Raw genomic sequence first — 19,273 nt, forward strand, 5'->3', positions numbered from 1 at the left:
TCCGCCCAACACTGCTTCCTGTCTGGATCCTCTTGTAACCTTCAACAACCCTCAGCTCTGTCCGTAACTCTCCCGACCTTCATGTCATCCACAAGCTGACTGACCCATCCTTCTGCCTCTTTATCTAGGTCAGTGGTTTTCACTCTTTCCCTGCCTCTCAGAATCTTGTCTCCTCTCATCCTACAAAGAGAAGCTCCCCAACTCTGCCCCCATATCAGTCATAAGACTTATTTTCCAACCAGATGGTTGTTATCTCAGCAACAATTGGAAATGAAAAGATCTAGAGTGGGAACTTGTCCAGGACGAGGTGTCCAAGAAGAGGAAGGCAGCTCAAAGTGGGAGAATGGGTCTCGGGTGGGTTGGGGGTGGAAGTGGGCCCAGAGACGGAGGAGGCGGTAAATGGGCCTGGCATCTGTGGCGTTCACAGAATGTGTGCAGGGCTGGGCAGAGGGGTAACGAAGGCTAGGCCATGTCTGAGGGCCGAAGGATCCGTCTCAGAGAGGGAAAGGTCAGGGGGATGGCACCGGTAGATCTGGGCTCCAGCACACACGACACTGGGTTTAATACCTCGGTAGGGTTGAGAGGCTGGATGTCAGGGACTGTCATAACCAGTCACCGGCTGGATGTAATTTCACCAGGCTTGTGTCACGAATTCAACCCACTCCGTCGCTGTAACCCCCTCCGGTCCCCTACACCCCTCCCAGTATCTGTAAGCCCATCCAGAACACTACACCCTTCCCTGTCTCCGTATTCCTCTGTGGTTCCCCTACACCCCTCCCAGTCTCTGTAATTCCCTCCAGTCCCCTCTCCTCCTTCTACACTCCAAAGAGAAAAGTCCCAGCTCTGGTAACCTTGCATCATAAAGATGTTTCCCAATCTGGCAACATCCTGGTGAATCTTCTCTGCCCCTTCTCTGTAGCTTCCACATCCTTCCGGAACTGAACAGAGTAAGCCTGGTCTCCCCAGAGATTGCAGAGCTATCTCTTTACTCTCTCTGGATGCTGTGAGCCTGGCTGATTTCCTCAACCATTTGTGTGCTCTGATATAAAACGATCCTCTGGGGTCATTCAAATTGAAGCAGTCATTCTGGGGACCTGTATCATTCAAATCCCATGGCCATTAATCTGGAGCACCCATTCTCAGCGGACGCCACACAGCCCTCATGGGTGCCACAGCCTGTAGAAGTAAAAGCCTCGTTTTCTTTATGCACCACACAGGACATAAAAATTCTTTTACAGGTTTTATTTATGTTGCCTGCAGAAGAATGGAAGGAACCAAATCTTGACTGCTTCACAGGCCACTGGGCAGAGTCCGAGAGGGACCATTGTCAAGTAGATGTTGGTGGAGGACGCAAGCCCAAAATATCGGTTATGTATCTTTGCCCTGTAAATTCCAGGGTGGGGGGGTCAACATCTCCAGGGATCTTTCCTGAAGCCTCCACTTGGATGCAATCACAAAGAAACCTTGTACTTTATGAGGTGCCTGAAGAGATTTGGTACGAGATGCTTGTAAACGTCGACAGGTCGAGCACGGGGAGCATTCTGGCCAGTTGCATCCTTGCCTGGTACGGAGGCGCCAAGTCTCAGGACAAGAATAAACCCGAGATGGTTGTTAAATTGGCCTGCGACATCACCGGCACCAGACTTCACCCCATCGAGGACATCAACACGTGTCTTATAAAAGCAGCCTCTCTCCTCAAAGTCCCCCCATCCCCCAGGCCAGGACCTCTTCACTCTGCTCCCCTCGAGGGAAAGGTCCAGGAGCCTGAAAATGGTTGCAAATCCCTGAGGTAGATTGAATGCACATTGATCCACACGTTCTTCAGGCAATAGTGAACAGTGAGTGCACTTAACCACAGCATTTATCATTCGGTAGAAGATCTACTGGTGAGGTCAGAGAAAATAGTAGGGAGGGCATTGAAAGATGTCATGAAGGGGACTTTCTTGGCCACCACAGAGCCCCGAACGACACCCAGGTGATTGACAACGGGCTTCATGCCGACAAAACCGGCGACACGTGGTTGAAAAACTCATGCACTGCTTTTATTTATTGCTGAAAAGCAATTTATACGAACATTTGCGCAGGGACGCTGCCACAAAACCACGAATTTTGTGATTCAATCATGACAGTAAATTCTGATTCTGATAAAGGACGTTCTTCAACCTGCTGAGTTTCTCCATCACTGCGATTTTCAAGTCAAGTCCCTTTTATTGATCGTTTACACCCTCTCGTACAGTAAAGACGAGAGAGCGTTTCTCCAGGATCTCGGAGCAGATTTACATCAATGTCAGGTAGAATAGACATTAAACACATTGAAATATTAAGACATATTGTGACAATTATGTAATATTTTATGTTGTTTATAGATATGTTTTAAAGGAGATAGATTGTGGGGGTTCTTTAGTGTAGGTCACAAAAAGATACAAACATTTCAAAACAGATCTCATTTAAAATGCCAGAGCTCTGCTCATGCCAGACTGTCTAGGCTCCGAGTGTCTTTACAAAAACAAGATGGGTTGTGAATTGTGAGTTCTGAGTTCAGCCTGTTCAAATCCCTTGTGGTCCAGACATGAGGAAAGGACTGGCTGTATAATGTTTCATTTGAAATAAGGGAAACAGAAAAGGAACTCTGTGGTGACCTGAAAGAAAGAGGTTATCATCTGAAAAACCCTGAAGGGGCAAGTTTCTTCAGCAAGACAATGAAGTGGCTGATCGGAGGGAATCAACTTGCATGTGTCCAATAAGCAACAAATCTCTCTCTGAAAACCAACAAGAACCTTCCTGAGCGGTAACCATTTACCTTTCAAGCACCAAAGCCTGGTGAACTTCAGTAGAAGAATTGCCTGAACCTGGTGAACTTGGAGGAGTGAGAAATGAGATTGGCTGTGAATCAAAGAACTTTTCTGAACTTACACACACATTACATACACGTGCACTTAGAATTAGAAGGGGGTTAAGTTAGGTTAATAGTAATAAGTTAAAATTTGATCGTGTTTTTATGTTTAAAGAAAATTAAAAGTAACTTGTTTAAGTAACCATTTGTCTTGATGAATATCTATTGCTGCTGGATTTTGGGGTCCTCTGGGCCCATAACAGTAGGCAGTAAAAGTCCACGGTGCCCTATCCATGCCTGTTCTGGGAATTGAGGAGGCCAACGGCCTGGGGGGGGGGATAAAATTGTTTCCCAGTTTGGACATCAGGCCCTGAGTGTGACGGCCCCTCCTGTCCGATGGTGGAAGGGAGAACAGTCGACATGAGGGGTGTGTGGAGTCTTTCACGATGTTCATCACCTGCATCAAGGGTTGTCGATGTCCATCATGATAGGAAGATCTTTTTCGCTGACTTCACACTGTCCTCCATGGGGTTCTGCGGTCTGAGGGTGTATAGCTTCCAAACCAAACCATTGGGAACGGCTCAACCAGATCGTTGTAAAAACGCAATACCTAAGAAACTCAGCATTGGTGACGGTTTCGGCAGCTGACGCAAAGATCGGGGGAATTACAGACAGAGATGAGAGTTGTCAAAGGTTACAAGAGGATATGGACAGGATGCAGAGTCGGGCAGAGAAGTGGCAGAAGGAGTTCAATCTGGATTAGTGTGAGGTGATGAATTTTGGAAGGACAAACCAGAAGGGTTAATGGTCGGTTACTGAACAGTGTGGAGGAACAGAGGGACCTTGGGGTCCAAATCTGTACATCCCTCAAGGTCATCACACAGGTCGGTAGGATAGTTAAGAAGGTCTATGAGACACTGGGCTTCATTAGGCAGGGGGATTGAGTTCAAAAGTTGAGAGGTCACATTGCAACTCTACAAATCTCTGGTGAGACCCTAACTGGGAGGATTGTGTTCAGTTCTGGTAACCTCATTACAGGAAGGATATGGAAGCTCTGGACAGGGGTAAGAGGAGAATCACCAGGATGTTCGCTACAAGAACAAAGTCCGAACCTGTTTATCCTTTCCCTGTAACACAGTCCCTGAAGTCCGGGCAACATCCTAGTAAATATTCTCTGCCCTCTTTCTATCTTATTGATATCTTTCCTATAGTTTGGTGACCAAAACTGCATACAATTCTCCAAATTTGGCCTCAACTTCAACATAGCATCCCAATTCCGAAACCCAATACTTTGATTTATAAAGGACATGAAACAAATCTTTATGAGGCAAGGTTAGCAGAGCTGGGACTTTTTGGAGCGTAGAAGAGAGGAGACTTGATAGTGGTCGACAAGATTCTGAGAGGCATAGACAGGGTGGACGGCCAGCACCTGTTTCCCAGACACCAGAGGACATCTGTACAAAGTGAAGGGAGGGAAGTTTTTCTTTATACAGAGAGTTGTGGGGATAAGAATTCCTCACCAGGGGGTGGTGGTGGAGGCTGGAACATTTAAGAGACCCTTAGATAGGCCCACAGATCTAAGAAAAATAGAGGGTTATCGGGTAGGGAGGAGTTAGTATTTTATATGGGTTGGCACAACATCATGGGCCGAAGGGCCTGTACTGTGCTGTAGTTCTCTATATTCTGCGTCCAATTTTGTGCAGAAGGGCAAATTAACAAAGGAGTTCAGAGCTTTCTGCATTGATCGCTTCCCTGCAGGTCAATAAATCATTCAGCTCAGCTGCCGGAGTGAGACAGCCTTTAATCAGGTTGTCAGCAGGAAGAAAAAAGACAACAGGGAGAAAGAGTGAGGAAGGTGGGGGGGGGGGGGGGGGTGGTGGGCGCTGCGAAACAGTCTGGCCAATCGATGGATTTATGGACCTGCTCCTCACCAGCAAGGTCAAAGGGGTTATTTGTGGTTAAGCCCAGAAGTGAGGTGTAGAAGATTCTGCGAAGCGTAGAGCGGGTGGACAGCCAACACCTGTTTCCTATGACGGGATCAATGAATACCAAAGTCTGTGAGCTCCATGTTTGAAGTAAAAAGACGATGCTGGAGAAACTCAGCAAGTCAACCAAGCATCCTTTAAGATTCAAGTTATTGTCCTGGCATTAAAACAGTGTCATATCACATGAACTTTCTTTTTCCCTGCTGTAATTCGCCATCGGCATAAATTTCCCAGCGAGAGAGAGAGAGAAGCAAAAGAGAGCCCCCCCTACCCCCGTGTCCGTGGATTCACCCACAGCCCCCACAGAATTCAGTCCGAACCGTCAGCGGCCCAAACTCCGGACCTGAACCTCCGACACGGATCGGGAAACCCTTCTGCGCACCCCTTCCCCCATCTTTGCGCCCCAGTTCCGGTCACTGGTCGATTTGAGCCAGTCTCCGGCAGTCCACAGCCCCAGCGTGGACGTAGACTGCGTGGATCGAGATACCTGGCCAGCGACTGGGGCTTGCGCCCTTCATCGAGGTGCGAGCAAAATGTTGGCAGGCGCCCGAGCAAAATGGTGGGAGGAGGAGAGAGAGGGAGGGGGTAGAGCGCAGTCCTACAGGGAGGAGATGGGAGGAGTCACGTGATGGAGTAGTGGCCGGACGGTGAACACCAGCCCTCTCCAGAAAAGTCGGAAAAAACAAAGGAAAACACAAAGGCACAAAAATAAAAGTTAAAGAAAAGTGAGTATAAAGGTGGAAAGAAGATGGCGACGAAAAAAGAAAAGTCGAAACCAACGGTAAGAAGAGAGGAAGAGTAGACAACGGAAGAAGAAGGAGAAGGCCTTACCTGTTCGAAGAGGCCCGCGGTGGAGAGAGAAACCCGCTCCCTCAGGTCGGTAGAAAGTGGACTACAAATATGGCTCGCTGAGCCGAGTAAAAGTGTGCAACCGCGCATGCACGAGGAGTCGCGCATGCGCGATGCGCATGCAAAAAAACACACCTACGGGAGGGGTGACCAGCTGGGGAGTCGATCTCCACAGCCGGCAATGACAGCTGCAGAACACCTGCAGCAAGAGGAGAACATAGAAGACAACGAAAACAAGAAAGAAGAGAAGGAAAGGGCAACAAAGAAACAACAGATGGCCAACCCAGAGGAAGAAGAAGAGGAAGAGTACAGTGAAATAGAAGAAGAAGGGAAAGGCAAGATAAAGGATATACTTTCTCTTATTAAAGAATACATGGAGTCATTTAAAGAATGGCAAGCGCAAGAATTTAATGATTTAAGAAGAAGAATAAACAATACAGAAGAGAAAATGAATAAAATAGATATGACCTTAACAGAAATGGGAAAGAGAATGGACAAGGTGCAAGAACGAGAAGCAGCAGTAGAAATGGAGGTAGAGGACATAAAAAAGAAATTAGAGGAATCTAATAAAAAAGTTAAAGAGACACAAGAACTGTTAGCTCAGAAAATAGATATAATGGATAATTATAACAGAAGAAATAACATAAAGATAGTGGGCCTTAAGGAAGATGAAGAAGGCAAGAATATGAGAGAGTTTATAAAAGATTGGATCCCCAGGATCCTAGGATGTCCAGAACTACAGCAAGAAATGGAAATAGAAAGGGCACATAGAGCATTGGCCTTTAAACCACAACCACAACAAAAGCCAAGATCTATTTTAGTAAAATTCCTAAGATATACTACAAGAGAAAAGGTACTGGAGAAGACAATGGAAAAAGTAAGAGAGGGCAACAAGCCACTGGAGTACAAAGGGCAAAAAATCTTCATTGATCCAGATATAAGTTTTGAACTCCTGAAGAAGAGAAAGGAGTTCAATACAGCAAAGGCGATTTTATGGAAGAAAGGGTATAAATTTATACTAAAGCATCCAGCGGTATTGAAAATATTTATTCCAGGACAACAAAACAGACTATTCTCGGATCCAGAGGAAACACGAAAATTTGCAGAACAATTACAAAATAGACTGAGGGATGAAGACGTGTAACGAGAGTACAAAAGACTGAGAACTACAGGGAGGAGATCATGGTTGAATAAGGGAAAGTGTTAGAAGCACCAGGAAAGGACGTACATGGTGAACGGGCGGGCACCAAGGAGTAAGGTGGAACAGAGGGATCTGGGAATACAGAGTCATAATTCCCTGAAAGTGGCGTCACAGGTAGACAGGGTCAGCAAGTGAGCTTTTGGCACTTCCAAAATCAAAGTATTGAGTCCAGGAGTTGAGATGTGATGGTAAAGACATTGGTGAGGCCAAATTTGGAGAATTTTGTGCAGTTTTGGTCACCGAACTACAGGAAAGATATCAATAAGATAGAAAGAGGGCAGCCCAGACTTCAGGAACTGAGTTACAGGGGCAGGTTAAACAGGTTTGGATTTTATTCCGTGGAACATAGAATAATGAGGGGAGATTTGATCGAGATGTTTAAAATTACGAGGGGGACAGACAGAGTAAATGTGGCTTTTTCCACTGAGGGGGATCAGGATTTATTGTCATGAACAAGTCATGAAATTTGGTATTTTGTGGCAGCCTCACAGGGCAAACATTCAGATTATAACCATCGTACAACATTACTGTAAAAATGACTGTGCATGAAAAATTAGGCTGTGCCTGGGGTTCACTGTCCGTTTAGGAATCTGATGGCAAAGAGGAAGAAGCCGTCCTTGTGCTACCAAGTGCTCGTCTTCAGGCACCTGGACCTTTTCCCCAATGGGAGCAGAGTGAAGAGGGTCTAGCCTGGGGGGTGGAGGGTCTTTGAGGAAAGAAGCTGCTTTTTAAGACGCTGCCTTGTGTCATTGTCCTCAATGGAGTGAAGTCTGGGGCCAGTGATGTTGGAGGCTGAGTTAACTACCCTCTGGGGTTTATTCTTGCCCTGAGACTTGACGCTGGCCAGAATGCTCTTCATGGTCCAACTGTAGAAGTTTACAAGAGTCTTTGGTGACCTACTGAATCTCCTCAACGTGTAGCCGCTGGTGGGCCTTTTTTGTGATTGCATCGACGTGGAGGCTCCAGGTCAGATCCTCGGAGATGTTGAACCCCCCAAAATTTTACCCTCTCCACGACTGAGGCCTCAACGAGGACCGGGTCGTGCTTCCCTGACTCGCTCCTGAAGTCCACAATCGTCCCCTTGGTTCTGCTGACATTGAGTGCAAGGTTGTTGCCGCGACGCCGCTCAATGAGCCAATCCGCCCCATCCCACCCCCCACCTCCTGCATGCTCCCTCCTTGCCGTCCATGACTCTGCCGACCACAGTGGGGTCACCTGCAAACTTGTAGGCAGAATTGTGCCCAGCTGTACAGTCGTCGGTGTAGAGCGGTGGGCTAAGCCCGTACCCTTGGGGTGTTGACCGTTAGTGAGGAGGAGATGTTGCTCCAATTTGTACCGACCATGGTATCCCGAAGAGTAAGTCAAGGATCCAGTGGCGGAGGCCTCGAGTTTGTAGCTTGTCGATCAGACCTGAGGGAATAATGGTGTTGAAGGCCGAGGTGTAGTCGATGGAGAGCAGCAGTATGTATGAAAAGGACAGCAAGATGTCCTTCAGGGATTTTGCACAGCTTTATGGGGGCCGTGGATCACCGTGAGGAACAGGATCAGACCTGTTTACAGCCAGTTACTGGATAATGTGGGTATTGATTGAAACACAGTTACATTGGTCCATGGCAGTCCGGTACAGCAGATATTTTCCTAAGTATAATACAGCTTTTTATAATTTTCACGTGCTCAGCAAATACTGACAATCCCGAGCCGCCCAACGTGGTTATTAGCGAGCTTGATTCGGATCCCCAGAGGCTGCCCGGCCCTGTTCACGCGACTGACAACCCCCCACCCGCCTCCCTCTGACTGTGTTGCCAGATCCAGCTCTAGGCACGTCGTCAGGCCAGCAGAGGTCATGGCGGTCGCTGGCCTCGTCAGCCGCAATGAGGAGTCGCTCCACGGAGGAGAGGTGGAAAACCTCATGGTGCAGGGTGAGAGTAACCACCTGAATTTCAATGTGGACAGGACAAAGGAGATGATCGTGGACATCTGGAGGACCAGGAATGACCACCCTCCTCTACACATCAACCACTCTTTAGTGGAGAGAGTCCCGAGTACCTTGGAGTTCACTCAACGAGTGACCTATTGTGGACACTCAACATCTCCTCACTGGTCAGGAAGGCGCAACAGTGACTGCACCTCCTGAGAAGACTGAGCGGGCAAGGGTACCGGCCACTGTCACGTCAACCTTCTACAGGAGCTCTATCGAGAGTGTCCTGGCCAGCCATGGACGCTCTCCTAGGCTCTGGCCCACCACCCATTCAACCTCCCAACACCCGAACAATGCAGGTACCATATTTAACGGCATACAAGACCCACTTTATCCCTCCCCCACAAAGACTGGTTCAAAAAATATATAAAACCTCCCCCCATGGGTCTTGTATGCAAAGTTGAAATTAGGTCCCCTGCCAGCAGTGCCGACTGTGATTTCCAGAGCCTCCGCCGCCGTCACTCTCTTCCCCCAGGGGAGAAAGCCAACCACGGTAGTCCCGCCTGCAGCACCAACTGTGATTTCCAGAGCCTCTGCCGCCATTGCTCTCTTCCCCCAGGGGAGAAGGCCGACCACGACGGTCTCCTGCCAGCAGCACCAACTGTGATTTCTGGAGCCTCCGCCGCCATCGCTCTCTTCCCCCAGGGGAGAAGGCCGTCCACGGCAGTCTCCACGTGCAGCGCAAGAGGTGCAGGAGGACCCCATTTGCCAATTTACATGTAAATACACTAAAAAAATTACTTAAAATTCCCTGCTGAAATGGGGTGGGGGGGGGGTACATTATATGCCCGAGGGTCTTATATGCTGCCAAATATAGTAATTACCGTAGTTCAAAGTATTGTGTGGGAAATAGTCAACTCCCTAAATTTCACCCTAAAAACTATTGCAGGAAAGATATCAATAAGGTAGAAAGAAGGCAGAGAATATTTTCTAGGATGTTGCCCAGACTTCAGGAACTGAGTTACAGGGAAAGGTTAAACAGGTTTGGACTTTATTCCCTGGAGCGTAGAAGAACAAGGGGGGATTTGATCGAGGTGCTGCACAATTGCTCGGCCAAAGGCAGTGTAAGGGGTCTCCTTCCATCCAATAGCCTACAGGTCACCCTTGGGCAAGGTGAAGGATCTGTTTAGCCTCCCACCGTGGTGGTTTTTTTTTAACAAGAGTCCACAAATTGGAACTGATGGTCGCAAAGCTAGAAACGCTGGGTCAGATGGATCAATGGTCAGGGTTTCCCGTCCAGTGAAGGCGGCAATGGGAAACCCCGTTGGCATCTTTTCGCTCATCAAATCATGAGCTCAATGCCGACGATGGTCTCAGCTCAAAGGTGGACCCTTTGCTAAAGGGGAATGGGGAAGTGGTGGGGGGAGGCAACAACTACAAATCGGAGCATTAGAGATTGCAGCGGTTGGTGACAGTGACCCCGGCAGTTCACAATAGTGACCCCGGGGGCTCGATTCCCGCGACGTCAGTTGGGAGTTTGAACATACTCCCCGCCTGCGGTTTTCCTGTGGGGGGGGGCTCCCGTTTCTGTATGCCACTCAAAACATGCTGGGGGGGAGGGCTATAGGTCTACGGAGGGTAAATTGGGTGGCGTGGGCTTGTGAGCCGGAGGGGCCTGTTACCGTGCTGTGGGTCGAAATTTTTAAAAACATTACTATCCCTCAAACTGCCTGACCAACAGACTATGGAATCCATGCACTTGTGATTCATGGAAGCATGGAACACTGCAGCACAGAAACAGGCCCCTTCGGCCCTTCTAGTCTGTGTTGAACTGGTACTCTGCCTCGTCCCACTAACCTGCACCCATCCACGTACCTATCCAAATTCTTCTTAAAGGTGAAAATTGAACCCACTTTCACCACCTCACTTCCTATTCCCATCTGTGTGAAGAGTTTCCCCCTAAACATCTCCCCTTCCACCCTTAACCGTCCTCTGGTTTGGATCTCACTGACCCTCAGTGGGAAAACCCGACCTACATTTACTCTGTCTACCCCCTCATAATTTTAAACACCCTGATCAAATCTCCCCTCATTCTTCTACGCTACCTGCTTAACCTATAACTCAGTTCCTGAAGTCCGGGCAACATCCTAGTAAATCTTCTCTGCCCTCTTTCTATCTTATTGATATCTTTCCTGTTGTCCGGTGACCAAAACTGCACACAATCCTCCAAATTTGGCATCACCAATGTCTTGTACAACTTTACCATAACATCCCAACTTCTGTACTCAATACTTTGATTTCTGAAGGCCAATGTGCCAAAAGTTCTCTTTACGACCCTGTCCACCTGTGACGCCACTTTCAGGGAATAATGTCTCTGGATTCCCAGATCCCTCTGTTCTCCTCTGTTTTTGATTTGTCCTTCCAAAATGCAACACCTCCCCCTTGTCTACATCAAATTCAGGTGAGTGGACTATCCACAAGAGAAAAATAACATGGTTAGTACTGAGATATGTCTAAACTGCTGCACTTTAACATGGAATTATTACCAGTCACTCTGTAGTGGTGCCTTGCCAGGGTCAGTCTCAACCCAAGTACACCGATTTCTCGAGGCCGTCTTCAGCCAGTGTATATTCCAGGTGGGAGGGATAGTATTCACTTTGGTACCGGGAGTGGTGGCGGATGTACTCGAGGTAGTCCGGGGCCCCTGGACATATGACGTTGTCGGCGAGTAGAACAGACCCCTTTCGAAGCAGGTCGCAGGTCTAGAGGCAGGAATAGAAAGCGATCAACGGCGCCGAAGTTGTTCTTCTCCCTCAGCGCTGCGAGTGGCGGCAGATGGGGAGCGCTCTGCCTGGAGGTCGGTGACGAGTGGGGAGTCCCACTGCCACCCGACGCTCCTCGCATGTTTCCCGGAGTGAACCTCCTCCTCCTATGTCGGCAAGGAGCTCCCTCCCGATGTTGTGGTGAAATGCAGGATTATTTTCCCCTTGACCATCTGATGTAGCCCGTTAAACTACAGAGATCCCAACACAAAGTGGAGTCCTTGCTCAGGAAAATCTTGACGCGGTTGGCACAAACGCTGCTACAGTGCCAGTGATCAGGACCGGAGTTCCGAATCCCTCCGCTGTCTGTAAGGAGTTTGTACGCTCCCCCCGTGTCTGCATGTGTTTTCCCCCAGGGGGGACTCCGGTTTCCTCTCCCCCTTTCAAAATGTACCGGGGGGGGGGGGGTGGGGTTGTAGGTCAATTGGGTGTAATTGGGCTCGTGGGCCGGTTACCAAGCTATACGTCTAAATTTAATTTACACAAGAACACAAGATGTAAGAGCAGATTTGGATCGTTTGGCCCATTGAGTCTGCCCCGCCATTCAATCATGAGCTGATTCTGTTCACCCACTGCCCGGCCCATCTCCCCATCACCCTCGATGCCCTATCTCATCAGGACTGAGTTACTCGATCTGCCTACCTCCAAGAGTTTGGCGTCCCGGGTATAACTCTCCTTCCAGTGGTCCAGAAAGACAAAATCCAGCTTATCAACTGCATATTTTTCCCGAAGCTCCGAAATCAAGTCACAGGACGAGCCCACCAGAAGCTCTACCTGCAACAGACCAGACTGACAGGAGATGTGCACGAGAAAGCACCCCAGAGGGTTGTGAACTCGCCCTGCGACTTCAAGCTCACTGGACTTCACTACGTCGAGGTCGACACAAGGTGACATCTCAAGAAAGCAGCCGCTATCCTCAAAGACCCCCCTCTTCACGCTGCTCCCCTTGGGGAAAAGGACCAGGAGCCTGAAGACAAGCACTCAGCGGTACAAGGATGGCTTCTTCCCCTCCACCGCCATACTCCTGTACACTCAGTGAACTCCAGACACAGCCTCATTTTTCAAGCTTTATTGTTGTAAGGTAGTTTATAGAAATCTTTGTGAACAACGAATTTTTCTCATTTGATTCTGAAATAATTTTACATAGATTCAAAACTGGCTCAGAGAGTCAAAGTGGAAAGAAAGGATTCTGCCTGGAGTTCAGGGTCTGGTGGGAATTCCGCAGGGATCTATTCTGGCACCCCCTGCTCTTTGCGATTTTTTTATAAATGACCTGAAGAGGCTGAAAGACAGGTCAGTCAGTTTGTGGATGACATGAAGGTTGGAGGAGTTGTGGATGGAGCTGAGGGCTGTTGAAGGTTAAGAGGATATAGAGAGGATGCAGAGTTGGGCAGAAAGTGCCAAATGGAGTTCAATCCAGATCAGTGTGAGATGATGCTTTTTGGAAGGACAAACCAAAGGGGTTAATGGTTTATTACTGAACAGTGTGGAGGAACAGAGAGACCTTGGGGTCCAAATCCACACATCCCTCAAGATCGCCGCGCAGATTGATAGGATAGTTAAGAAGGTCTATGAGAAGCTGGGCTTCATTAGTCAGGGGATTGAGTTCAGGAGTCGAAAGGTCATGTGCAACCCTACAAATCTCTGGTGAGACCCCATTTGGAGGATTGTGTTCAGTTCTGGTCACCTCATTACAGGAAGAATGTGAAAGCTCTGGAGAGGGGGTAGAAGAGATTCACCAGGATGTTGCCTGGATTGGGGAACAAGTCTCATGAGGTGAGGTTAGCAGAGCTGGGACTTTTCTCTTTGGAGTGGAGAAGGATGAGAGGGGACTTGATAGAGGTCGACAAGATTCTGAGAGGCGAAGGAGGTCAGAGACTAGTGGGAGAGCCGCAGGGATCTGTTCTTGGACCCCCTGCTCTTTGTGATTTTTATAAATGAGAGAGAGAAGATGGAGGTGGGGTGGGGGGGGAAAAAAAGAGAGGAATATTGAGTTTTGGGAAGGAAGGACAGAGAGTAGGAGAAAAAGAGAGAAATGTGAGGGAGGGAGAGGTCAGTTTGCAGATGACACAAAGGTCAGGGGAGTTATGGACAGAGCTGAAGGTTGTCGAAGGTTACAAGAGGATGTGGACAAGATGCAGAGTTGGGCAGAGAAGAGGCAGATGGAGTTCAATCCAGATCAGTGTGAGGTGATGCATTTTGGACGGACAACCCAGAAGGGTAAATGGTCGGTTACTTAACAATGTGGAGGATCAGAGGGATCTTGGGGTCTAAATCCATACATCCCTCAAGGTCATCGCGCAGGTTGATGGATAGTTAAGAAGGTCTATGGGACGCTGGGCTTCATTAGTTGGGGGGGTTGAGTTGCGCCCAACTGTCGTCCTTATCTTGATAATCCCCTGCAGCCCGAACACACATCCCTTTGTAATTCCTTCCAGCCCGACTGCCTTCCAAGATCCATTCACTCGCTTTTTGATCGTTTGCCATTCACTTGCAGCTTTCTGAGCCCCGCATAAAACCATGGAACACGACAGCACAGAAAACAGGCCATTCAGCCCTTCTAGTCTGTGCTGAACTATTATCCTGCCTGGTCCCACTAACCTGTGCCCACCCCAGAGCCCTTTCTACCCCTCCCATCCATGGACCTGTCCAAATTCTTCTTAAATGTTAAAAACTGAGCATTCACCATTTCAGCTCGTTCCACAGTCTATGTGTGAGGATGTTCCCTCTAAATTTTTCCCCTTTCACCTTTAACCTCCAGTTTGCTTCTCACTTCTCCTCTGTGGAAAAAGCCAACCTACATTTACTCTGTCTTCATAAATCAAAGTATTGATTCCAGGAGTTGGGATGTGAAGGTAAAGTTGTACAAGACATTGGTGAGGCCAAATTTGGAGAATCATGTGCAATTTTGGTCACCGAACTGCAGAAAAGATATCAATAAGGTAGAAAAAGTGCAGAGAAGATTTACTAGGATGTTGCCCGGACTTCAGGAACTGAGTTACAGGGAAAGGTTAAACAGGTTCAGACTTTATTCCCTGCGCATAGAAGAATGAGGGGAGATTTGATCGAGGAGTTTAAATTTATGAGAGGGACAGAACAGAACATTACACCACTGAAACAGGCCACTTCGGCCGTTCTAGTCTGTGCCGAACCATTCTTCTGCCTCATCCCACTGACCTGCACCCAGTCCATACCCCTCCCATCCATATGCCCATCCAAATTCTTTTTAAATGATAAAATCTTCTCTGCACACTTCCTATCTCATTGATATCTTTCCTGTAGTTCGGTGACCAAAACTGCACACAATTCTCCAAATTTGGCCTCACCAATGTTTTGTACAACTTTACCGTAACATCCCAATACTGTGATTGATGAATGCCAGTGTGCCAAAAGCTCTCTTTATGACCCTGCCCACCTGTGACAATTCTGGAATTCATTGTCCAAACGCCCCATCTACCTCTCCGATCACTTGCTCTCTGTGACCTCATGTTCTGAGGAAATACTTTGTGTGACCTGACCTGACAAGGTCAAGAAAGGGTTTGGAATTGGGTGGCTCTGAAAGACTCGTGATTCCCCCCCCACCACTACTCCGACATTACCTTGTCTCCCACACCAGCGTGGCCAATAATCTGCTTAGCCACCCTGGCGGTTCCGGGGTTGAACTCGACAGTGTACAGACGTGACCCGGGCTGCAGTAGCCTGGCAATTCTAACGGCAGAGTAACCGCAGTAGGTGCCCAGTTCCAACGCTCTGTTCGGATTCACCTCCGACACAATCTGGTCCAGGATCAAACCTAGTAAGGAATCATCAGAATCAGGATTTATCGTCGAAGGCATGTAAGGAGACTCACTGTTCTGCAGTACCATTAACAGGTGCAACTATCGCTGTTAAAATTACATTTAAAAATAAGTAAATTCGTGGAATAGGAGGAGAAAGTGAGGCCTTCTGTTCAGTCCATTCGGGAATCTGGTGGCAGAGGGGAAGAAGCCATCCTTGTGCCACTGAGAGCTTGTCCTCAGGCTCCTGGACCTTTACCTCGATGGGGGCAGAGTGAAGAGGGCCTGGGGGTGTGGGGGGTCTTTGAGGATAGAGGCTGCTTTTTTAAGACGCTGCCTCGCTTCTTGGTTGAGTGAAGTTGGTGCTCGGGATGTTACAGGCGGGGTTAACAGCCCTCTTGTCCTGTTCCAGGCGATGAGGCGATCAGCCAGAATACTCTCCACCTGTAAAAGTTTAAATGAGACTCAGGCACCTCACAAAATAGGAGCCATCTTCATGATCGCATCAACACAGAGGCTCCAGGACAGAGGTTGACCTCCAGGAATTTGAACCCCTTGATCCTCTCCGTGACTGAGCCCTTGACGAGGACCAGGTCGTGTTCCCCTGACTCCCTCCTGAAGTCTCTTTGGTTCTGCTGACGTTGAGCGCAAGGTTGTTGTCGTGACACTGCTCAACGAGCCGATCTATCTCCCTACTGCATGCTCCCTCGTTGCCGGCTACAATTCTGCCGACGACTGTGGTGTCACCGGCAAACTTGTACATAGAACACTTCAGCCCAGTACAGGCCCATCAGCTGTCAAAGTTGTGCTCTGGGCTGGGCACAGGTTAGTGGGACCAGGCAGGATAATAGTTCAGCACAGACTAGAAGAGCTGAATGGCCTGTTTTCTGTGCTGTCGTGTTCCATGGTTTTACGTGGGGCTCAGAAAGCTGCAAGTTGAATGGCAGACAATCAAAAAGCGAATGAATGGATCTTGGAAGGCATTCGGGCTGGAAGGAATTACAAAGGGATGTGTGTTCGGGCTGCAAGGGATTATCAAGATAAGGACAAACAGTTGGGCGCAACTCAACCCCCCCCCAACTAATGAAGCCCAGCATCCCATAGACCTTCTTAACTATCCCATCAACCTGCGCGATGACCTTGAGGGATTAATGGATTTAGACCCCCAAGGTCCTCTGATCCTCCACATTGTTCAGTAACCAACCATTAACCCTTCTGGGTTGTCCGTCCAAAATGCATCACCTCACACTGATCTGGATTGAACTCCATATATTCCTTAAAAAAAGTACTAACTCCTCCCTATCCCATAACCCTCTATTTTTCTTCCATCCTTGGGCCTGTTGAAGAATCTCTTAAATCTGCCAGCCTCCACCACCACCCCTTGGCGAGGCATTCTAGGCCCCCACAACTCTCCGTGTAAAAATAAAAATTTCCCTCCCTTCACTTTGTCCAGACGTCCTCTGGTGTTTGGGTCAACATGGTCAGTGTGGCTTTGTGAATGGAAGGTCGCACCTCATGAGCCTAATTGAGCTTTTCGAGCAGGTCACAAATGAAATTGGATGGTCGGGTGATAGATGTGGTCGACATGAATTTTAGCCAGGGATTCGACAAGGTTCCCCCACGACAGATTCATCCAGAGGGTCATGAGGCACGGGATTGGGAAGCTTGGCTGGGCAGATGATAAAATGGGCTTGGAGGAAAAATGTAGGGAGCAGTAGTGGAAGGAAAGGATTCTGCCTGGAGGCTGGGGACTAGCGGGAGAACTGCAGGGATCTGTTCTAGGACCCCCCTGTTCTCTGTGATTTTTGTAAATGACTTGGACGAAGAGGCGGAAGGTCAGGTCAGTCAGATTGCGGATGACAGGAAGATTGGGGGAGTTGTGGATGGAGCTGAAGATTGTCGAAGGTTACAAGAGGATCTAGACAGGATGCAGAGTCGGGCGGAGAAATGACAGATGGAGTTCAATTCAGATCAGTGTGAGATGATGCATTTTGGAAGGACAAACCAGGAGGGTTAATGGTCGATAACAACTGTGTGGAGGAACTGAGGGACCTTGGGGTCCAAATCCATACATCCTTCAAGGTCACCGTGCAGGTTGATGGGATCATAAAGAAGGCCTCTGGGTCACTGGGCTTCATTAGTCGGGGGGGGGGGGGGGGGGAGACGAGAGGTCACATTGCAACTCTACAAATCTCTGGTGAGACCCCACTTGGAGGATTATGTTCAGTTCTGGTCACCTCATTACAGGAAGGATGTGGAAGCTACAGAGAGGTGGCAGAGGAGATTCACCAGGATGTTGCCTGGAAACAAGGTTTGAGACAAGGTTATCAGAAGAATGGGAGGAGACAAGATTCTGAGAGACAGAGAGGACGGCCAGCACCTGTTTCCCAGGGCGGGATCAGCAAACACCAGAGGACGTCTGAACAAAGTGAAGGGAGGGAAGTTTAGAGATAAGTGATTTTTACGGAGTGGTGAGGGCCTGGAATACCTTGCCAGGGGTGGTGGTGGAGGCTGGAACATTAGGGGCATTTAACCGACTCTTCAACAGACCCATGGATGGAAGGGTTATGGGGTTAATGCATTTTTTAAGGAATATATGGGCCAAAGGGCCTGTACTGTGCAGTATTGTTCAATGTTCTATATAATCCAGACACAAGTCGATGCATGGCATTATCAGTTAGGCATTGTAAGAGCGAGTCTCAGGCAACCGGAAAATTCGCATATCCGGCTCTCGCGATCCCCGTAGGTGCCGGAAACCGGCGCCTTATCTGTAACCCACCTTTCTCATCGCCCACGTTCATAGCCCATTCGGAGGTCCGGCAGAACTCATCGATGGTGTCCACCACACTCTGGGGGTCGCCGGCTGTGGCCCTCTGCACCACATACTTCAGCAGGCGTTCCGGCTGGGTGCTGCCAGTCAGCCGGTTGCGCAGGTGTTCGATTCCATCGTACCATAACAGCAGGAGCATTGCCTTGCGACGGTTGAGTGAGGAGAGGACCACGGGGAGAAGGAGGCAGACAGCGATCGCCGTGCACAGCAGGAACATCTACGGGAGGAGGGTGAAATGGAATCACAGTCAACACGCTCGGCCTGTTGCAGGATCCGGCCTCAGCCCCTCACGTCGAGATGCCATCCGGATCAGTGTGAGGTAAAGCATTTTGGAAGGGTTAATGTTTGGTTACTGAACAGTGTGGAGGAACAGAGGGACCTTGGGGTCCAAATCCAGACATCCCTCAAGGTCGCCGCACAGGTCGATAGGATAAGAAGGCCAATGGGATGCTGGGCTTCATTAGTCGGGGGAGATCAAGTTCAGGAGTCGAGAGGTCAAGTTGCAATTCTACAAATCTCTGGTGAGACCCCACTTGGAGGATTGTGTTCAGTTCTGGTCACCTCATTACAGGAAGGATATGGAAGCTCTGGACAGGGAGCAGAGGAGATTCACCAGGATGTTGGATTGGAAACGAGTCTCAGAAGGCCATGGGACTTTTCTCTCTGGAACGTTAAAGGATGAGGGGAGACTTGATAGAGGTCGACAAGATTCTGAGAGGCATCGATAGGGTGGACGGCCAGCACCTATTTCCCAGGGCGGGACCAGTGAACACCAGAGGACACCTGTACAAAGTGAAGGGAGGGAAGTTTTTTTAAAATTTTTACACGGAGAGTTGTGGGGACCTGGAATCCCTCGCCAGGGGGTGGTGGTGCAGGCTGGAACATTTGAGACATTCAGGCCCACGGATGGAAAGAAAATAGAGGGTTACAGGGCAGGGAGGGGTTCGCATTTAGTGTTCACAGATAACAAACACAGATCAAGGAAACTTTCTCAGCCCTGCCACCTGGTCGAAGAACTCTTTTGTGGGTTTGCAATGGATGTAAAAAAAACAAGGCAAA

The 19,273-nt window shown here is 48.8% G+C and overlaps 1 protein-coding gene across 2 annotated transcripts; it reads right to left on the reverse strand.

The window, feature by feature from the left end:
* Positions 1–1,227: 1,227 nt before the first annotated feature.
* LOC138759176 (catechol O-methyltransferase A-like) lies at positions 1,228–18,427 on the reverse strand. 2 transcript variants are annotated; one of them, XM_069929211.1, is made up of 5 exons: positions 18,164–18,427; positions 15,208–15,401; positions 12,251–12,382; positions 11,333–11,548; positions 1,228–3,443 (listed from the first exon to the last, which is right to left on the reverse strand). In XM_069929211.1, exons 1-4 carry the CDS (start codon positions 18,351–18,353, stop codon positions 11,369–11,371), a joined length of 696 nt encoding a protein of 231 aa, XP_069785312.1. In that variant the 5' UTR covers positions 18,354–18,427; the 3' UTR covers positions 1,228–3,443; positions 11,333–11,368. The 2 variants fall into 2 exon arrangements, with proteins under 2 accessions (XP_069785312.1, XP_069785311.1); XM_069929210.1 differs by having other exon boundaries at positions 1,228–11,548.
* Between the last annotated feature and the right edge of the window lie 846 nt (positions 18,428–19,273).

The sequence above is a fragment of the Narcine bancroftii genome, chromosome 3 (genome assembly GCF_036971445.1).
Source record: "Narcine bancroftii isolate sNarBan1 chromosome 3, sNarBan1.hap1, whole genome shotgun sequence".
NCBI lineage: Eukaryota > Metazoa > Chordata > Chondrichthyes > Torpediniformes > Narcinidae > Narcine > Narcine bancroftii.

Excerpts from the sequence above, each read along its gene's own strand:
- LOC138759176 (XM_069929211.1), bottom strand. The coding sequence starts at position 18,353 with ATGCTCCTGCTGTTATGGTACGATGGAATCGAACACCTGCGCAACCGG. Across the intron at positions 15,402-18,163 it reads GAACGTGGGCGATGAGAAAG|GTTTGATCCTGGACCAGATT; the intron begins GTGGGTTACAGA and ends ATTCCTTACTAG. Across the intron at positions 11,549-12,250 it reads GGGACGCCAAACTCTTGGAG|ACCTGCGACCTGCTTCGAAA; the intron begins GTAGGCAGATCG and ends TCCTGCCTCTAG.